We start from the raw sequence: 20,122 nt of genomic DNA, 5'->3' as shown, positions 1-20,122 counted from the left end.
GTGTATCTGATCAATGGCCCTTTGGCCGATCATTACACAATCAACTCGGTGAACTTTGCGTCCAGGAATAATATATGTAATATATAGCAATATATTTAGCTACAAACCTAGAATGTGCTCTGCACAACGCGTTAGCGTTGATCTCGCGACTAAGCTGGACTTTCTCCACTCACCACTGAAGCTAAAAATATACCCGATTCAGCTGGACTCTGGGCTGGAACACGCTCGCAGCATTTCCTCATCTCACTTATTGTGTCTCAACTCAAATAAAATGAGGATTTCTGTCCTGCAGTTCCAACAAACATTGGGACATAACGTGAGAATCCTAACAGGCCTAGTCGAAGAATTTAATTGCAAGAACAACATATTGGTGAGAATGTTTATTGTACCCCTCGTTGGCTTAAAGTAATTCAGGGTTTCATGCAACAGGTCACATGTGGGAAGTCTGCACCCAAGGTTAGAAAAACTCACTTGTTTTTCACGTAAAAATGTATGTGTCTTTTCTGTAGTGCCTGATCATGCGGTTATGTAACAGTCGTGATATTTAAGAAGTCATTCATACACAACTACACAAAACCCAGAAAAGGCCTTCTGTTTATCATAATGTTAAACCTGTTTCGTTTGCGCGAAAAGTCAGAAGTCTACACTATGGACAGCACCCCCACACCCTGGCGGATGGCTGCCACGTAAATGCGACTTCAGCACCATGGACAGCATCGTAGGACTGTTTAACCCTCCTATTATGTGCATCCTTGTAAAACAGCCGTACTGTTTAGGGTCACTTTAAAACAGATCTGAAAAACAGGACAGTCATAATGTTGCACCAGACTGCTAAGAACCTTCGTTTTTCGCGTGAGCCTTAGATTGTGTCCCGTTCACATCCTAGATACATCTTACACTACATGTCTTAAAACACGTGTAGCTATTATATGTGGGCGGTGTAAACTGAACAGAGTGGCAACAATGGCACTCAGACCAATCTTTTCAATCGCAAAAAGGCCTTTATAGCATCACGTTACAAATGACCAACAACCTCTTCAGAATTCCTGCCTGTTTTGCTTGTAAAACTCACATGGAAAATAAGTTTATTTGATCAGATTGACTTGTCTAGTCCATCTGGATGGTGCATAAAGGCTTGCGAGATATCAACACAGAAAGGACACCGCCTACTGTTTGGCTTGCTTAGGTAGAGAGGACCATGCGGCTCTCTACAGGTCCCATTAAAAACATTATCCAAAATATTTGCATTGGGTTTCTCACACGTGTTTCTTTTTCCTTTGTTTGTTATCCTCCCCCCCCCCCCCCTTCCATCTGCTCCTTCGTTTCAGACACATTCTAGGAAACGGACACTGCTCTGGCGGTTTCAATTGAGGAGCCGAGAGAGAATCAAAATTGATGAGGGTTTGTTTGAATTTCAAGCTTAGATTAAGAATCTCCGCCCTTATAACCCTCTCTCTGTTTATTTTTCCGTCTCTCCTGCCTAAATGATGTCAATGGAAGCGCGAGCTATAGAGATATTTATAGAATCCCCCCCTCCCACCAGAATCACGTGATTCAGAGCCCAAGCACAATAACTACCTCAAGAGAGAAGTCTGCATGAATAGAGACGGTGAATATTTATGAACGGGCAGAATGTCACATGATGTTCCTTCTCCGTAACATGTTAAGTTTCGAGTTGGAAAGTGATACAGCGACTGAAATACCCCTTTTCTGCAGTGATTTTATGTTTTACCCGCGGTTTTTATACATATTCGTGTATTTATTACACCGTGGGTAAACTACGGTTCTAATTCTACAATGATTTGAGCAAAAAACACAAAAAAAGTTAACGGAACAAAAACAGAATGAAAAACAAAAACTCTTTTCCATGGCCGGTTCCGTTTTGGACCGATGTGCGACCCGTTCCTACTATCCTAACCTGCTCTTTCCATTTACACGCAGGCTTGTTACGTAATAGGTCCATGTCTTCCCTCCCTTTGAAAAAGCGTGCACACATTTCGCCGGACGGTTCCGACTAAGAATTTCGCGTACCATTTAAAGCTGCCCGCAGCTTTGCATGCGAGATAAGAAACCACGAACAGTCTGATGGTCAGCAGCACAAAGGTCGCATGTGCACCTTTGACAGAAACAGTGGAGATTCATATTACAGACCACGTTCCGTCCTTTCGTTTCACTGACACACACTCCCCCACTGCACATACACATCTGTCACGACTGAAACGCGCATCTTTCATTTTATCTCAAGCATGTGCCATATAATAATATCGTTATATATCTTACCACACTGACTACATGCGTTGAGACCATTTCTTTCTGGTTCCTGGTTGATATGTTAACACTCACTGGTTTCTATATTTAGTAAGCCTCCCAGTGCCGTTACTATTCCAGGCACTGTACATGTGGGGGCGGATGATACTCGCTCATGTAAAAGGATATTCTTTTCCTCGCAGTTTTAAGCCATACTCATATGTCGCCTCCTTCTGTAGGCTGTAAGAGCAAAAATCTGTCCAATTTAACGACACTCCTCAATATTTTAAGCATATCCATGTTTAGAAATCAATTCTCGATGCTCAGGTAATCAGATCAGGTACCTTAAATGACCCAAAGCGCTTATATTGTGTGTGAAATAAAGACTGAAATAAAAATCGTGCGTAATTTTATGTACCTGAAATGAAAATGTGAGGATCAAACCATCACGTTTATAACTTCTACCCCTGCCTGAGCTGGCACTGGGTGATAAAAACATTGATTGACGTAACGTACTACATGGTTTCGAGATCCTGCGGCTCTATTCTTTACTTTGTTGCTTTTTTAAAAGCACAGCTACACCGTGTGGAATCCATTTTAGGATTCATTGATACTCTTGACCCACCTTCACTAACAAACCACAAATGTACAAGTCTAGATGATCAAGGTCAACAAACAATTGTGTTACAGTGCCTTTCTTAAACGGAAGATAAGGTCAATGAAAAATATGATGAAATTATATCTACTGTAATTCAAACGACGCGTGAAACGGCGACAATGTCTATTAGGATAGTTTCACGACATCGGGTTGCGTGATTCGAATGATTTTTTAAATCGACTTAATCGTCTCGAACGTGACAGAAACACGCGCGTTTCCTCTGGCTCGTTACAATAATGTTTTTTTTCTAGGGCGCGTGTGAGGACGCGCGCGTAAAAGGCGTCGCGTGGCTGGTTTGGGAAATACCTGGTCACGAGCGCTCAAAGCAGTTGTTCCGTGGATCTACAGCGCCACCTACCGTCACAACGACAGATTTTAGCGAAGGAGTGTATGATATTAAAATGGTGAAAAAAAAATAAAACCGAGAACATCTTTTAAATGCTGGACATCGATCAGTATGGGTAGGAAAATCAAATAAGTCGTTTAGTAAACTTAATTAAACGAAAATTAAAACTTACGTGCGTATTATTTGCGCATTCGTCCGCAGATGATACGAAAGCGAAGATAACGTAAGATATATTTTTTAAAAACCTGCCAATGTAATCTAACAGGTGAATATGAGATTGGTTTATCAACGAAGTAGAGGCAGTGCACGATCCGTGAACTTGTATGGCCATCTAGTGGCGTGAGGAGCACGTGCTCTTTGTCCTAAATATTGTGGGTTATAGCACGGCCACGTTCAGTACTGCATTATGATGAACGGGGCGTGGGGTTATATTCATGCGCCTGCAAGTCATGCAGTTAGTCATGTGCTAATGACTATTACTGACAGGGTTCTACCTGAATTACCTACGCTCTTAATTTCACTGGAAGATTTTATTCTATTACAAAAGCTAGTTCTCTTTTATAGAGAACTATAATAAGAGCGTATAGATACAAAAGCGTATAGTTCTCTAAGACAACCCTGTGTACCATGGTAGTTTTTTTTTGTGTGTTAACCGCTATATTTTTATAAGAATCTAAGAATCACATGAACTGCATGTTACTTACTAACCTTTTGAAACAGTTTAAAATTAAACTGTTAAATTGATTTTAAACAGATTAAAATGATCAAATGTTCGACTATGGGTGAAATTTCAATGAGATACTGGGCACTTTAATGATGCAGTATTCAATTGTGTAATCCCTGAAAGACAGTAAAATTTGTGTATATCTAACTGATGGTCACCTCAACACAGGGTTGCCAACTTTTGACGTTCGCTTGGAGTGAGATTTTAACCTGGAGCCGGTGGCGAACATAAAATGGTAAAATGGACACAGATTCAGTGTTATATCGCCGGTGGATGGCGCCAGAGCTAGTGAACTAGTAATGTATTGAATCATATATGTGAATTTGAGGTAAATAAACTGGATATTTTTTTTCGGCGTGAGATATCGGAAGTGTGGCGTGAGAGCGTGTGAAAACGGTCAAATGCGTGTGTCTCACGCTCAATGCGTGAGAGTTGGCAACCCTGTCAACATATGTACAATAATTGCAAACAGGTACTGCAGAAGCAAATGAGACAATTTCCGATTACTTTCGGTTAATCATAATAAAAAATAGTAATACAACAACATGTTGATTTTTTTAATCCAAAACACTTAAATAACTTTTCAAACTTTTGTAAAATATGCATGCAAAAACAACAAAAATCCCAGATCATGAAAAATTTGCCTAAAAATGTAGGAATTTAGTGATTGTGATTTCCATTCTATAATGGAGTCAAGAAGCTAATTATCTATGAGGACAATGTCATCAAGTATTACATTGCTAAAAATAATTTTCTTCACATACAAAGCCCAGATCAGGGCGAGAAAGGAGAGCTAGTACAAACTTAAATACCTCTTTCCAAAATTACCAAACACGGACAGCAAAGAATTTGGACTCAAACTAGTTTATAATAAAATGCAGAAAGAAAACATTACTGTATCTTACAAAGTCATGTGAGGACAATTTATCCAACAAAAGCGCTGAAAAACTACAAGGTTAAAAAAAAAAAAAAAAAAGTACAAAGGATGCGTCACCATACAAAAACCAATCCAAAACGACACGTCTGCAGTCTGCTCCAGAACACGGTTTGGTAAAGAGAGAGGACATGATGAAGACCCGCCCCCCCTCAGGGAGGGGCAGGAGGGGTGCAGAATTCCACTAACTACACTCTGAACAGATATGAGGGCTAAACATGGATGAATGGAGCACACTAAATGGTAAGTGGGGAAATGAGCCAATGCTTTAAGAACAGTAAAGGTGTAGACACGTGACAGTCCTGCAGGTGTTCACAGATGTGTATAAACGTGTGGCGTCGCCATTCAGTAGATTCGCCCTCGACTTCTGCTTCCTCTGCCGCCGAAGCCCCGAGCGCGGCCACCACGAAAACCACCTCTCTGCTCTGCAAAGACACGAGCACACTTGTGTTTAACTCCCAGAGTGTGGTATGATGATGAGTACAGGGCACACGCGGGCCACGGCACACGCCGCCTTCACCTCACGCCCATCAGCGCTCAGACGGTCGCCAAACCCAGAGCGCGGCTCTTCTTCGCAGTCACACGAAGTTTAAATGCACTGCGGCGGTGAAACATTCATACGGTTTGAAAGAGGACCAAAGTTTATGCACCGCTTGGGACTCGACAGGGGAAGGTCTTCCACAAACCTCCGCATAGCAGAAATGCTATTACGATTTACTGCCACGTTCCCTTGTGTGGTGTGCACACATCCCATCCCTCTCACCACTGTAAAACTGTATTGTTGAGTGAATCAGTCTCACCATAGGAGAAGTTGCCAATGGTGGCGCTGTATTTCCCGCTGGGGGGGTTGTATATTTGCCGTGCATCCCTCCTCGGCAACGGAGAAACCTTTTTTGCCATTCCCAGGTCATCTCCTGATGGGCGCTTCTGACTACAGGACATACAGACAGGTTTCACCAACCAAATGAAACAGGAAAGAAACAAGAAACAAATTAAGAAAAGGGGGGGGGTCCAGTAAGGATGAAGGGCTTACCCAACAGCAGCTGGGGCCTCTGTCTTCTGCACTGGCTTCCAGGACAGGCTAACCGAGCTTTTGTAGGACGGAGGGTTGTGGAAAAGATCCTAAAAACCCCCAAACAAACAACAAAGGCAAACAAACATCCCCAAAACAGCAAAGTTAACAAGAGAAACGTACCACTCAACATATATGAAACAGACTGGATAAAGTGAAACATTTCAAACATTACCTTAATAAGGACATTTATGTTGTTGGTGATTTTCAAAGCCACGACTTTGATTTTATTCTAAGAAAAAACAAGACATACACCCATGAATTTTTTGACGTCTCAAAAGATTTCAGACGTCAAGATTAAGGATGGCAGTATTTTATCAACAAATGGGCAGGTGCAGGTGTGAAGCGAATAAGCCCCCTACCTCCTCAGTCTTCAGCGCGTCGCCGGTTTTGCCTTGCAACGCCACGCGGAGTTGGCGGATGTACACCTGCAGGCCTCGCGCAAAGTACTGCAGCCTACAGATTCAACGACACGAGTTGGAGACTCTCACACCACGTGGAACTATTTTTCCAAGCCCAGGTGCTGGAGTTGTACGGAGCCTTGGTAGTAGACAAACACGCACCTAATCTTGAAGTCCTTTAATCGCTCAGCATTGATCTTGTCAATGAGGAAGTCTGGTAACTTTTTCCCAAGTTGGTGGAAGCTAAAGAGCAGACACTCCACGTAGCTGAACTGGAGCTTGGGCTCCTCACTCACGGCATTCTCACCATCCTCTTCCTCAGGAGGCAGAGGCATGAACTCCTGAAGAACACAGAAGAGACACACACACACACCTCATCTTCATGTTACGGGTACTCAAGGTGCAAACTTCACTTGCAACTGCTGACGTTCAACAGTTTTTACCAGCAGTTTCTCAAACAGCATCATGAGGTTGGGTTCAAGTTTGTCCATGTCTCCGCAGAACGGACTCATCTCGGCCAACAACTTCAGGACCTGATATGAGAAGGACAATGTGTCAGCCTAGCAGCGCAAGACAAACTATTCTCATACTATATGCAATTTATACGGTTTCGTATAAACAGTATAGAGAGTTAAAGAGAGTTAAAGAATCCATGAATCACACTTGACGTCACTCACTTCAAGCTGAATGTCCAGTTCGGCCACAGGACTGGTGAGCATGCTGAGGTTGGGGAGGACGTGATCACAGAAGTACGTCACAAAACGAGTGGAATGTACATTTTTCTGTGGGAAGGAAAAAAAAAAAAAAGACAAACCAAAAACCCCCAAACATTAAGAATGTGCTCCAACCACACCACCTCCAGCAGACAAGGAGCAAGTCTGGGGGGCAAAGAGACTTCGGTCTTAGGCGCCCCGGTCAAACCCACCGAGAAAAGCGGCAGCGCTTGGCGCGTGCACTGCAGCAGACGGTCCACGCTGTCGGCGTCGGCCGGGTTGAGCGCCTGCTCCAGGAAGGCCTGCTCCACCACCAGCTCCACAAGCTGCTGCCGCCCGCTCACCGTCTGCAGGCACCTCAGGCCGGACAGAACCCGCATCAGCAGCACAAACTCCTCCCCCGTCACATCCTCCAGAACCTGCACAACACGGCACCAGAGTGGGCAATCTGGCCATGGGGGGTTGTTCCTCAGAACAATCTCTCTTATAAGAGATCATTATGAACTTTAGGATTTAGTACACGTCATTCTAATTGGACAATAATGAAGTAGTGTGTTTCAGTGTAATCATGTACTTATGTTTAGTTCATATTATGCATGTGTGCTATACTGTGACCCAGGTCAAGGGGAGTGCAAAGGGTAAGAGCACTCTGTTAACTGGTAGTCACTAGGCTACTATACTTGGGTCATTCAGCTGTCTCTGCGTTCAACTGATACATCAGTTGCTTTCGCTAACTCTAGGGAAGTCCATATTAGGAGATACACACGTGAGACAAAGCAGCTTGCTGGGTGCTTATGTTTTGGAACATGCTGTGCTAAAGATAACCTGCTTGTTAGAACTGCTGAATTGTGTTTAGGATTGTATATAAGGGGGACTGTCCCCTAGATTTCAGAGTTGTCATGCTTAGATGAGACTCTCGTGTCTGTGTGATTTGTTTTTTTAATGTTTTTATATTTTTAAATAAATTAATAATTTTAACCACATCCGAGTCCTCATCCATTTTCAGAATATTTCCACGACAAACGGAAGCGTTACGTTCCAATGTACAGGGTTAATTACATTAGCTCAGTTTATATTGTAATACGACACCTTAAGTATGAGAAACAACAATACAGCTGCCTGATGGTTACTTGTGTATGGAGTAACGGGGTAAGAAGCTTCTCTCCACCCAACCCTGGAGACATTCTACCTGACAATCTATGAAACGCTTAATTGGCTCAACATGAATGGAGACGTCCAAACCTCAAGCTAAAGCAGCATGAACTGCCTTGAATATTAAATCTGCTACGTAAATAAACCTGCCTTGTAAACCTTACACAAAGAATATCACCAAAAATGAAGGTCTATTTACATTACCTTTTTAGTTTCTATGAAGATGTAGTCCTCTACCTCCTTGGTCATGGTTTCCTCTGGCATGGTCTTCAGCTTGGTGGAGAGGAACTTTATTGCTCTCTCTCTTACCACGTCCTCTCCTTGCAGAATCTGACTAAAAAGGCCTCCAAGAGTCCCTTAGAAATATTTATTGAGGCATAGTTGGCACATGAACTGGGAAACTCTGTCTATTCAACAATATAGACATTTATTCCTTTACATTTATCTATAAATATTCACAACTTAGACTGAAAATAGGAGACCGATTACCTCTTGAATCAATTTTGAAAATGGAGATTAACGCAGTGTTTACTTGGTTGAATTCTGCAGAGTCATCTGAGTATAGGGAGAAAAAGATTTTGCATGAAAAAAATGCAAAAAAATTTAAAATAATAATAATACCAGCATGCATCTTATATGGTGACAACAAACATTAACCAATTCTACTTTCACTCTGTATGCACTGCCTTCAGCAAAGCTCAACTTTACTAGCTGCACTTTGACCACTTAAGTCATTGTTAAGACAGTGGTTTAGTTTCTCTGGGTTCTCAACTGGCACTGAAAGCTGTGAGTACACATGGATTAAATCAAGAAATGAACTTGTCTACTACTTTCACCATCAACTTGCCTTGTACATTCACCTACAACAGACTGCACATGGAAACATATGGGCTGCATACTAAGAGATACCTACACGTTTCTAACACACGTGACTGCTTACAGCCTTAACAATTCACAAGTGTTGTGTCAGATCATCTTAATTCACGTTTGGGACATTGATCTGATTATGAAACAATTTGATCTAAAGAGGAAAACAGTGGCTATTCTGAGGAACCCATATAAAACCAATGAGATTATATTTGTTAATATTTTTCTCATTAAAACCATCTGTTTCAATATGCAATTAATTGTAGCTTTTTGCCATAAGTAGCCAAGATTAACATTTTATTATTTGAATGATAACTCTGGCGTCATTTTGTACAGTACCTGTCTGCAGGAGTTGTGTAAGGATGTCTGCTACTCTGGGCAAATTCTCCCCAGCAGCAAAACGTGGAAGCTCTTTGATGGCCTGTCTGCGGATCTACGGTGCACATCAACACAAATCACACAGCAATTAATATCATTTGTTGGCGGCTGTACGCCTTCTAGTAAACGGGAGTCAAGGTGTTGAGTTAATGAAGTCTTACAGATACATCTTCATCCTCACACAGGTCCAACTGCGCGTTTATGGCCGCGTCTGCCATGTCTGGGAAGCTGGCGAAGAACTTGGGGATGAACTGGGCAGCCAGTCTCTTCTCCTTCGGGCCTCCTTTAACACCATCCAGAATGACCTGGTACGCATCTTTATGCTGAGAGACAAAAACACCAGAGAGATCAAGAGTCTGAGCACTAAACAAAACGCCATTTTCCACCTTCACTACATTCTTACCACTGAATCACTTTAGCCAGTTAGCCGCAGCACGTTGTATTTAAAACAATGATACGAACCACCTTTTTAAAAATTCACCCATCACTTTCATAGTAACAATTTGCAAAAAAAAAAACAAAAATACCGTGACAGGCGGGGTATTAAAGCCAGCAGTTGCCCCAGCGCTTCGGCCCCCGGGGCGGTTTACACGGCAGCTAACACACGTTAGCTTAGCACAATCAGCCAGTACGACTAGGCCTCGACACCAAGTCACCCGGCCAGCCTGGCGACCCTGACGCCTTTTGTGTTGTTTTATGTTTTTATTGTTTTTTATGTTGTTTTTAAGTGTGTTTTCGTGAGGTTAAGCGGGTCGGGGAGGTGAACACCAACCTGGCCCAGATCCTCCTTCTCGTCCGCCAGGATCCCGTAGTTACGGTACAGCTCTTCAACCGTAGCCGCCATCTGCGCGCGACACCGTCCACGAGACTCAAATAAACACGCGCTATTTCCTCTCAAACGCCCCAAAACGAACCTAAATACCCCAGAAAATAGCGCAACATCAGAGTTAGTGAAGCGTGAAACGGGGCGGGCGCGTCGCTTGGCGGGGTTAGCAGTGTCGTAGACGCCGACTCGTCCGTGGTGCTGCGCGGGGGACGCGACGCTCTTCTTCGCGGTGTTTGTGTTCTCGCTGCCGTCAGTAGGTGAAGGTTATAGCGCCACCAACTGGCGCGGGGTGACACACACACACACACACACACACACACACACACACACACACACACACACACACACGTCCTCGTTGGTAGTGTGCCCCCCAGCGAAGAGGAGCGGTACATGACGAGACGAGAAAGTCACGTTTGTTTTATCGGTTCAGATAAAACATGTCAGATATCAGATATACGAAATACAAGGAATGCGCTAACAAGCTAGGCTGTTATACTATACACATTTGAAGTCAGTGTACTGTATGTAGTATGTACAGGACATAGAGAGGATTGAAATTGTGTCACTCTCCTACCTAGATGCAGCAGTAAACATTAAATATTAAATAAATTATGCATTAAACATTAACAAAAGAAACTATGTAAATTAAATGGACTGCAACAGTAAATAAACTACACAATAGACACAAACTAATAAACAAAATAAAACAAACTATCACTATAGCATTAACTAAGTAAAAGACTATAATCAAGTGTAAAATATAATACAGTATAATCCAGTAAGGTGCAAGTACAGTAAAGTGGCATATGTGCTATCAGAGTAAAAGATTGAGTATGGCCAGTATAAAAAAATTACAAAATGTGCTAACAGAATTTAAGAACATGTATGACCTGTTGATAAATAATGCAAGTTTGAGGCTTATAGGCTGTCTGAAGTGGAAAATTCCACAGAGTGTGTAACCAGATCTTGAAAACCAGATTGTATGTAAGTGAACGAGTACAAAGTTCTTGAAAGTCACAGTTCAAAGTCATAGGATCCTGAGCTATTGATATTGTTAATTACAAGGTCAGAATGAGGTAGTTCAGGAAGAGAGTTCAGCATCCTAACACTGTCCTTCAGTCCTCTGGTCGTTTGGTCTCCTGGCCCAGAGACTGTGCAGGGCTTGGGTGGGATCACCCACAGTGCAGAGGAATTTTCGGGTGAGACGGGTGTTGTAAATGTCCTGAAGGCATGTGAGAGAGATGCAGACGATCTTCTCAGCTCACTGAGAAGCTGTGTGCTGGAGGGACTTGTGTAAGGAAGCTCTTCAGGCCCCGAACCACATGGCGACACAGCTGGTCAGAATGCTCTCGATCGTCCCTCTGTAGAAGGTGCACATGACGGGGATGGGGGCACCAGCTTTTCTCAAGTTTGCGAAGAAAATAGAGGCGTTGATGAGCTTTTTGGCCAGTGATGGCGTATTGCTGGTTCAGTAGGTTCTCTGTGATGTTCACACTCAGGAACCTCACTCTCTCCACAGCAGTGCCTTAATAAACAGAGGAGCACGCTGGGTGTCCACATTCAGAGAGAAACTGTTGCACCATGAGGCCAGAAGGCTCACGTTCCTCCTGTGCTTTGCCTCGTCATCGCTGCTGATGAGACACACTACAGTTGTGTCATCCACAAACTCTATAATAAGGTTAGAGCCGTGTGACGCTGTGCAGTCCCCCGCGTTCAGTGTGAACGTGTTGGACGGTTTACTGTCAAACTGCCTCCGGTCTTCCGGTCAGAAAATCCAGCCGCCAGTTGCACAGTGAAGTGTTTAGCTCCAACCTGTTCAGTTTTTGAATGAGCTGTTGGGGGATGATGGTGTTAAAGGTAGCATTCTGACATGTGTTTTGTGTCCAGATGAGTAAAGGCTGAGTGGAGAGCAGTAGAGATGGCGTCATCGGTCGAGCGGTTTGGTCGATACGCAAACTGAAAGGGGTCCAGGGAGGGTGTGAGGACAGACCTGACGTGTCCAGGGAGGGGGGAGGACAGACCTAACATGTCCAGGGAGGGAGGGAGAGGACAGACCTGACGTGTCCAGGGAGGGGGGAGGACAGACCTAACATGTCCAGGGAGGGAGGGAGAGGACAGACCTGACGTGTCCAGGGAGGGGGGAGGACAGACCTAACGTGTCAAATTAGCTTCATGTCATGGCCTCTTCACTTCTTGTAAGTGATTCTGATTGACTACAGCTGTTGACTTCTCATGAGCCCATTTAAATAGGGCTCATTTGACCCAGTGATTAGACTCAGCTACAAAAGCTACAATGGGAAAGTCAAAGGAACTCAGTGTGGATCTGAAAAAGCGAATTATTGACTTGAACAAGTCAGGGAAGTCACTTGGAGCCATTTCAAAGCAGCTACAGGTCCCAAGAGCAACTGTGCAGACAATTATACGCAAGTACAAAGTGCATGGAACAGTTGTGTCACTGCCACGATCAGGAAGAAAACGCAAGCTATCACATGCTGCCGAGAGGAGATTGGTCAGGATGGTCAAGAGTCAACCAAGAATCACCAAGAAGCAGGTCTGCAAGGATTTGGAAGCTGATGGAACACAGGTGTCAGTCTCCACAGTCAAGCGTGTTTTACATCGCCATGGACTGAGAGGCTGCCGTGCAAGAAAGAAGCCCTTGCTCCAGAAAAGGCACCTTAAGACTCGGCTGAAGTTTGCTGCTGATCACATGGACAAAGATAAAACCTTCTGGAGGAAAGTTCTCTGGTCAGACGAAACAAAAATTGAGCTGTTTGGCCACAACACCCAGCAATATGTTTGGAGGAGAAAAGGTGAGGCCTTTAATCCCAGGAACACCATGCCTACTGTCAAGCATGGTGGTGGTAGTATTATGCTCTGGGGATGTTTTGCTGCCAGTGGAACTGGTTCTTTGCAGAAAGTAAATGGGATAATGAAGAAGGAGGATTACCTCCAAATTCTGCAGGAAAACTTAAAACCATCAGCCCGAAGGTTGGGTCTTGGGCGCAGTTGGGTGTTCCAACAAGACAATGACCCAAAACACACATCAAAAGTGGTAAAGGAATGGCTAAACCAGGCTAGAATTAAGGTTTTAGAATGGCCTTCCCAAAGTCCGGACTTAAACCCCATTGAGAACAAGTGCGACCGGGCGATAGTCATTAAAACAGGAGGGTGATGCCTTCTTCAGGACAGACCTGACGTCTCCAGGGAGGGAGGGGGAGGCAGACCTGATGTGCCGCATGACCAGTCACTCGAAACCCTTCATGAGGATGGAGGTGAGTGCGACCGGGCGATAGTCATTAAAACAGGAGGGTGATGCCTTCTTCAGGACAGGGATGATGGTGGTGGCTTTGAAGCACGTGGAGACAACAGTAAGGTGCTAAAAACATCTGTGAAGACATCCATGCGTTCCCCCTGCAATCCCTCAACACACAACCAGATATGTTGTCAGGGCCGGGAGCTTTCTGAGTGTCCACAAGCCCCCTGAAGTGCTGCTGCCTAGCTGTTCTGATGCCCCTGGGTAGGTTGTTCCTAGCTGTTCTCAGGCCCACCTGGTACCCTGTTTTAAGGGCAGTGTTCCTAGCCTTCAGGAGCCTGTAGACCTCACCTGTCAGCTATTGTTTCTGATTGGCATGAACAGTGATGGTCTTCAGGTCAGTTACATCAACACACTTGGTGATGCAGACCAAAACAGTGTACATGTACTCCTGAAGGTCTGTGATGGTGTTGCAGGAAGCAGTTGGTTTAAACACATGCAGGTCTGTGGTGCTGGTGCAGTGCATCTAAAGACCCTTCTGGCCACATGTAAGTGTACATAATACCAGAAAACACTTGGAGTATACATTTTCATTCAAAAAAAAAAAAATCCACATTTTATAATCTATAATACTATTTTATTATTATTACTAATTTAGTAATAACATTATAGTATATTGACTTCATACAGTACAAGATCTGATACTGGTCATCACTACAGAACTAGCATATTGGAGTAACAGCACCACTAAGCACTTAGCTATGGGCTTAATGGTGCTGAGCAGCAACCTCTGACCTCTCTGCAGGGTCAGGCTCCTTGACAGTGCTACACAAATGTTTTCCCTGGAGGGGATCAGTATTCAAATAAGGCCACTAAAGCTCCTTAATGCCCTGTCTATTCTAGGAACACAACATTTAAACATGGTTTGGTTTAAAGGAACAACCCCCACTTGTGAATGCCTACAAACATTACATAGGCTAACCAAATGACTAACCAAGATTACAGAATAACCCAAAGCAACACTTTTTTAAACTTTATTACTACAAAATGATCCAATATTGTACACATTGCTAAACACAGTTCTTGTAAGAAACATTTACTGTTGCTACATCAAATATTAAAATATTTTAAATAAAATTACCCGAGATGGCCCACTACCAAGATATGATCAAGAGAGAACAATGCTCAAATCAAGAGAGGGGACATCGCACACTTGAGTCCTTTACTCCATAAAGCTGAGAGCCGAGGGAGGGTTTGGCTAACACCATGCCCATGTTAGCTCAGCAGGACAAATTCCACACAGCTTTGCCATTTTCTCAGTGGAAAAAGACGCCCCTCAGAGCACAGTACAGAAGACAACTAAAGCGCATTAAATGTTCCATTCGCGCTTTAGACCACCCTGTCCCTCATGTACTAAATATTCCACTGAATACGCCACTGTGGTACCAACCTAAAGGTGTCCGTGTACATCATGGATGGACGTTGCAAGTATAGATGTTGCCTTTGGATGGAGATGAAAGCTTGCTGCTCTGTCCCCTGCATAGTCCACTTTTTAATGCACTTGATGAAAGGTATTAATGCATTTATGTCCAAAAACTAGTACACTTAAAACACCCGTACATTCCACTTTTCACAAAGTTTGTTAAGTTGAATTCCACTGGACACTTTTCTGGGCGAGCAGTTCACACACACACCCCCCCCCCCCCCCCCCCTGTGGCACTGAAACTGCTGTGGAGCCTCTTTATAATTCCACTCGTGTGCATACAGACACGCTGGCCGGCCTCCTGGGGAGCTCCAGAGTGCTCCAAGACACGCTAGCTGGCCAGATCACAGCTCATCTCAGCAGCGCCTTGTTGTCTGAGCCATTGGGCTGCAGCTGATGTTGGGTCCAGGACTACGACCGTCACTGCAGAACGGCCCGGGAGACCCACTTCTCCCCGCCTTACATCCCCGGACACCAGCACCGGCATCGGCCGAGTACATCCTGCTTGTGACGGACAGAAGCTGGATGTCCGAGTGGACGTTGGCGACCGTGTGGCGTCGCCCGCCCCCGGTTCTCTCCAGGTAGGCCTCGCCCTCCTGCTCCACCAGGGGTGCCAGCAGCAACTCTGGAGCAAAGTGTGTGACCGTGATTTCGGGCCGGCCAAAGTGTGGACCGGCTGCCGATTTAGACTGCTCCAGCTGACACTCTGGTGTGAGGGTTAAAAGACCAGGGCACGTTTAGACAGAATACGACATGACATGGACACGGCAAGTTGAACTGTAAAAAGCGAAGGATCACCTGATGAGGAATCCATCTGGCTCACGGAGAGGTAGTTGCTCAGATAGGGTGAGATAACCATGTCCACCAGGTTCTCCAGAAGGTAGTACTCTTTACTAGGCCCACTGGGCTCATGAATTCCCTATGTACACACACACACACACACACGAATCCAGGCCATGTTTAGGGTTATGTTGCAGTTCTCTGAAAGATGATAAATGGTAACCCTGAACGCACAGTTAAAATGTTTCATGTGCCCATGCATGTGTGAGGTGAGCCATTCATCCTTTAACCTCTCATCAATATGCCTGTGGCATCGGTAAGAATATATTTTTCTAAAACGCTGTCCCACCCAAGACTTTCACAAAGACACTTAAAGAACTGGAAAGTTATGGAAGGCAGTTACATGCAAAACCTACTGCTAGCATTTTGGTTATCTGCTGTAATATTCTACTTCAGTATTTTATGTTTTTAAACCACATTACTAACAAAATATTTAACAGAAACATTCTACTAATTTCATTTTTTGCAGACAAGTGAAACATTCATCGCTCTTGTGAGTTCAGGTGCAGCATACTGAAGCGCTCACCTGTAATATGAGCAGCATCTGTGTGATAGCAGGGGGGTGAGAGGCAGAGTTCAGCATGTTCTTCAGAGGAAGCTTCAGCAAGACGAGGTTCCTGAAACCTAGCAGAGCCATCTGCCTGACAGTCAGCTCCTGCCCCTGCACGCACGCACACACACACACACACACACACACACACACACACACACACACACACACACACACACACACACACACACACACAATCACCCAAAACAATAGCTGACATTGTCTGCTGACTCTGCTCAGGTTAACCACATATTAGACAACATACCCCACTTACCTGCACAGGGTAGAATATGGCTTGAAGTGTTGGCAGAGTTTCAGTGAAAAATGCGAGCCACATCTCAGACAGAGCTTGGAGCAAGTTTTCACCTGGCCAGAAGGAAAAAAAAATCAACAAAGAGCAGATTAGCTTAGCTTGTATTACAGCCTTCCCCACATCAAACTGCTCACACTTAAACATGTATGAACCTAATGTATTTGAGATACAAATTTACACAAAAAAGTTAGCTAATGTAATTAAGCTCACAGGCTCTGTGGAGTGGATGGAGTTTGTATGAGCATTTCATTTTATATGCACTTACGCTCCCCTGTCACCTATATAGAAAGAGCAATGTTAGCATATGCTTAGCTAATGTGTAAATGTATATATTCTAGCACTCACAATCATGGAGCTGAATTTTCTCCAATATATGAGCCAGGCCTTTGTTCAAGAGCTGATCCTATATGAAATCAGTGAAATAATGTTAAACCATGCTGCTGTAAACAAAAAATGGTTCAATATCAACACTGCAATATCTCTACTTTTTACTGTGATCACTTTCACCTGAAAGTACTCTGGCATGAATGATCCCAGTTCTGTCCTCTGAAGCCACCTGAGAAGAAACACATACAGTGAAAATGGCCAGAATGCGGGTCCCAAAGCCTGTCCGGCTGCAAAAGTGAAACACAGGTGCTAACGCAGAGCTACATTACTACATCGGCCTGGATGTTTCATCTCACCTGATGCTCTCGTTCAGACTGTGCAGCTCGTTTCTCTGGAGCCCTCCCCCTTGGAAGACCTTTATGACTGCAGTTTGGACACTGCAAACACATCAGATCAATCAGCCTCTAGAAAACAAAGCAAACTATGCATGCACTTTCATTCTGTTCATATGGAAATTCCCTGAGCAAACAAGCAGCCACGTTTGCATCACTGCACACAGAGATAACTTCCTTCAGAACATCCCTGATTAAGTAATGCAGGTTTTCTCTGTGGCTTGGAATGAATGTCGATATGTACGTTTCCGTTTGAAAATCTGAAACCTCGTCAGCATGTCCTCGACAGGCCAGAATCCCCCACGTCTGAAAACATCCTGCAGCACATTTCCTGAGAGAGGGTAAGTGCACAGGGCAAAGCCCCAGCTCCACCAGCTCCCCCATCTCCTGGAGGGCTGGTGACTCTCTCCTGGATCTCTGGTATTTTCCCCACACATACATGGACAGACATGTAATGCAATTTTTTTGACACCCCCCCCCCCCCCCCCCCCCCCCATCAAGAGCAGTGAAATGGTGATATGCAATACTATTGAACTCCAGATCACTTTCACAAAAACAGCCGGTTTGGTACAGCCGGTCTGAACACATATTTGGATGTGTGAAAAATCTAACGCCCACCTGTTCCAGACACTGGCGTTAGATAGCTGCAGGGTAGGGGAGCTGGCATGAAAGCGGGCCAGATCCGACAGCACCGGAGAGCTCATGAATCGTGGTCTGGGTCGCCGATATGACCCCATCGCTCATCTGGAGGAGAGGTCGCCAGGTAACAGCAGAGCTCCACAGGAGATAAAAGACATTGAGCAGTCAAATCACCCTGCCAGAAAACATGTTCCCACCATGTTCTAACAGGTCCACCTAGGAGACAAATGTGAACATTTCAAGAAGCTCCCCACAAAAAAGAGTTGTTTACAGCATATGTTGCTTTTGGTGACTCAAACAGACAGTTGTGTGTCACAGTGAAAGCCACAGACAGCACCAATGCAACTGAGCTCACTTCCTTTGGTCTACAGTCTTCGCACTTCCTGTGAAACCAGTGCAAAACTTTGTACACAACTGACATGTGCACCATGTAAATATACATTTCCTGATGTCCATGGGGCAGAGTTTAGCAAGCTTTTGCAAATGACACAGTCCACCCAGAAAAGGGTTCTGTGATAACATCTGTTAATGAGGCGACTAATGCCTGTAAAGATGGCAATAGCTGCCTGTCTCTCTCTCTCTCTCTCACATGCATAGTCAATGAGTGTTCTGTAGATTTCTGACTCAGGCTACACAGCTCACACATGACCAGGCTGTTCCCTCCTGGCCACATTGCAGCTCAGTCCCACACACATCTGATACTGCAGTATAAATCCCAAAATAAAAGGTTTACAACACTGTCACACTTCTATCAAAAATATTCACCTGGATCCTTAAGACTGAGTCTAATAAAAGTAGGCATATTTTAGCACATCTGAATTTTGCAGTCATTGGATAATAGTAATATTGGTTTATATTTGACCATTCCAGAACTTACAAAAAAAGACAACAATTTCACAGAGGGAAATAGCCTGTACTGTTGATTTAATTAGTCCTAATACACAAACTGTTGATTATGTTTGCCAACTGTTTCATACGGTCATATTAACCTGAGCACCAATGATTACCCCAACTGGAGTTGATTAATAAGCAGCATTCTGGCTCTAGAGATCCTTGGGACATACTTTATGTCCTCGTCTTTGCAAAGACATTTCTATTACATATTCTAACCCTACTTTATTTTGGTCAGGACCTTTGTGTCGAGGACTTTACAGAACTTAAAGAGTCCGTTTATAGCTGCTATCTTGTGATACTGCAGAAATGTCATGGGAAACTACTCAAGAGTGTTACGTTAACTAATGCAATGAAGCTCTCAGGCCCTGTGGAGCGGATGCACTTTAAATGGGCATTGAGCTGTTGGCGGCGCTTCAAATGGCAAAATAATCATTATCTGATTACATTAATGCAGGGTCCAAGCTCTTTGGATGTAGTTTTTTCTCGCATTACCTAATACTACAGGAAACAAACACGTGGAATCACCCACAGGCTCAGTCAGGCTTTAAATCTAAAAAACTCACTTTTCTTTTACACGCAGAAACACAAAGTTTAGAGCACCAAGAGCTGCAGGAGTTTGCAGCATGAACCTGGTGAGGGGCAGAAAGCATCGTGGCTCCCAATAACACATCAAGTCACTTTGTATTGAAAACACGGCACTGTGTGATCTTTCAGTCTAGGTTGGAGTAATACCGTCACCGTACGTTTTTATAGACAGCGTTTTTCACTGAAGAAAGAAACCTTCATAATAAAAAAGTATAACTCCGTGCACGATCTCGGACAACACGCTTGGATGAGAAGATAGATGCATGCAAACATCTCACCGATCGCTGGGATTCCAGTTGTTCCACGAAAGCGCAGGTAAAGTTGGTTTAGGTCACCACATACTCATTTCCTTAAATCTTCTGCAATATCTTGACTGTGTTCAAGCAACGACGCCCCATTAGGCGAGTAACAGTTGGAAGGCTGCTGGAGAATGCGTGAAGAATGGAAAAGCGCTGAGGTGAGATTTGAAATCCCCCGAGGTGAAAACCCGCGACCACGAGGGCGTGTTGTGGGCGGGGCGATGGGAGG

General features: G+C 44.2%; 2 protein-coding genes across 3 annotated transcripts; both read right to left on the bottom strand.

Annotated features, from left to right (window-relative positions):
* Window positions 1–4,518: 4,518 nt before the first annotated feature.
* Window positions 4,519–10,557, bottom strand: api5 (apoptosis inhibitor 5). The gene is made up of 14 exons (XM_077007369.1): window positions 10,265–10,557; window positions 9,654–9,815; window positions 9,454–9,547; window positions 8,737–8,802; window positions 8,452–8,603; window positions 7,308–7,514; window positions 7,060–7,164; window positions 6,826–6,915; window positions 6,545–6,723; window positions 6,344–6,437; window positions 6,157–6,213; window positions 5,943–6,031; window positions 5,710–5,840; window positions 4,519–5,334 (listed from the first exon to the last, which is right to left on the bottom strand). The coding sequence occupies exons 1-14, from the start codon at window positions 10,334–10,336 to the stop codon at window positions 5,255–5,257; spliced, it is 1,578 nt and encodes a 525-aa protein (XP_076863484.1). The 5' UTR covers window positions 10,337–10,557; the 3' UTR covers window positions 4,519–5,254.
* A 4,032-nt stretch (window positions 10,558–14,589) lies between these two features.
* On the bottom strand, window positions 14,590–20,122 carry prr5l (proline rich 5 like). Of its 2 annotated transcripts, none has more exons than XM_077007367.1 (9): window positions 19,873–20,122; window positions 18,095–18,331; window positions 17,441–17,521; window positions 17,265–17,313; window positions 17,103–17,160; window positions 16,719–16,810; window positions 16,421–16,555; window positions 15,853–15,973; window positions 14,590–15,760 (listed from the first exon to the last, which is right to left on the bottom strand). In XM_077007367.1, exons 2-9 carry the CDS (start codon window positions 18,211–18,213, stop codon window positions 15,411–15,413), a joined length of 1,005 nt encoding a protein of 334 aa, XP_076863482.1. In that variant the 5' UTR covers window positions 18,214–18,331; window positions 19,873–20,122; the 3' UTR covers window positions 14,590–15,410. The 2 variants fall into 2 exon arrangements, with proteins under 2 accessions (XP_076863482.1, XP_076863483.1); XM_077007368.1 differs by having other exon boundaries at window positions 18,095–18,251.

This window comes from Brachyhypopomus gauderio, chromosome 5 (assembly GCF_052324685.1).
Source record: "Brachyhypopomus gauderio isolate BG-103 chromosome 5, BGAUD_0.2, whole genome shotgun sequence".
Taxonomy (NCBI): Eukaryota; Metazoa; Chordata; class Actinopteri; order Gymnotiformes; family Hypopomidae; genus Brachyhypopomus; species Brachyhypopomus gauderio.
The sequence above is the reverse complement of the archived record's forward strand: the minus strand, read 5'-3'. Positions and strand labels throughout refer to the sequence as shown.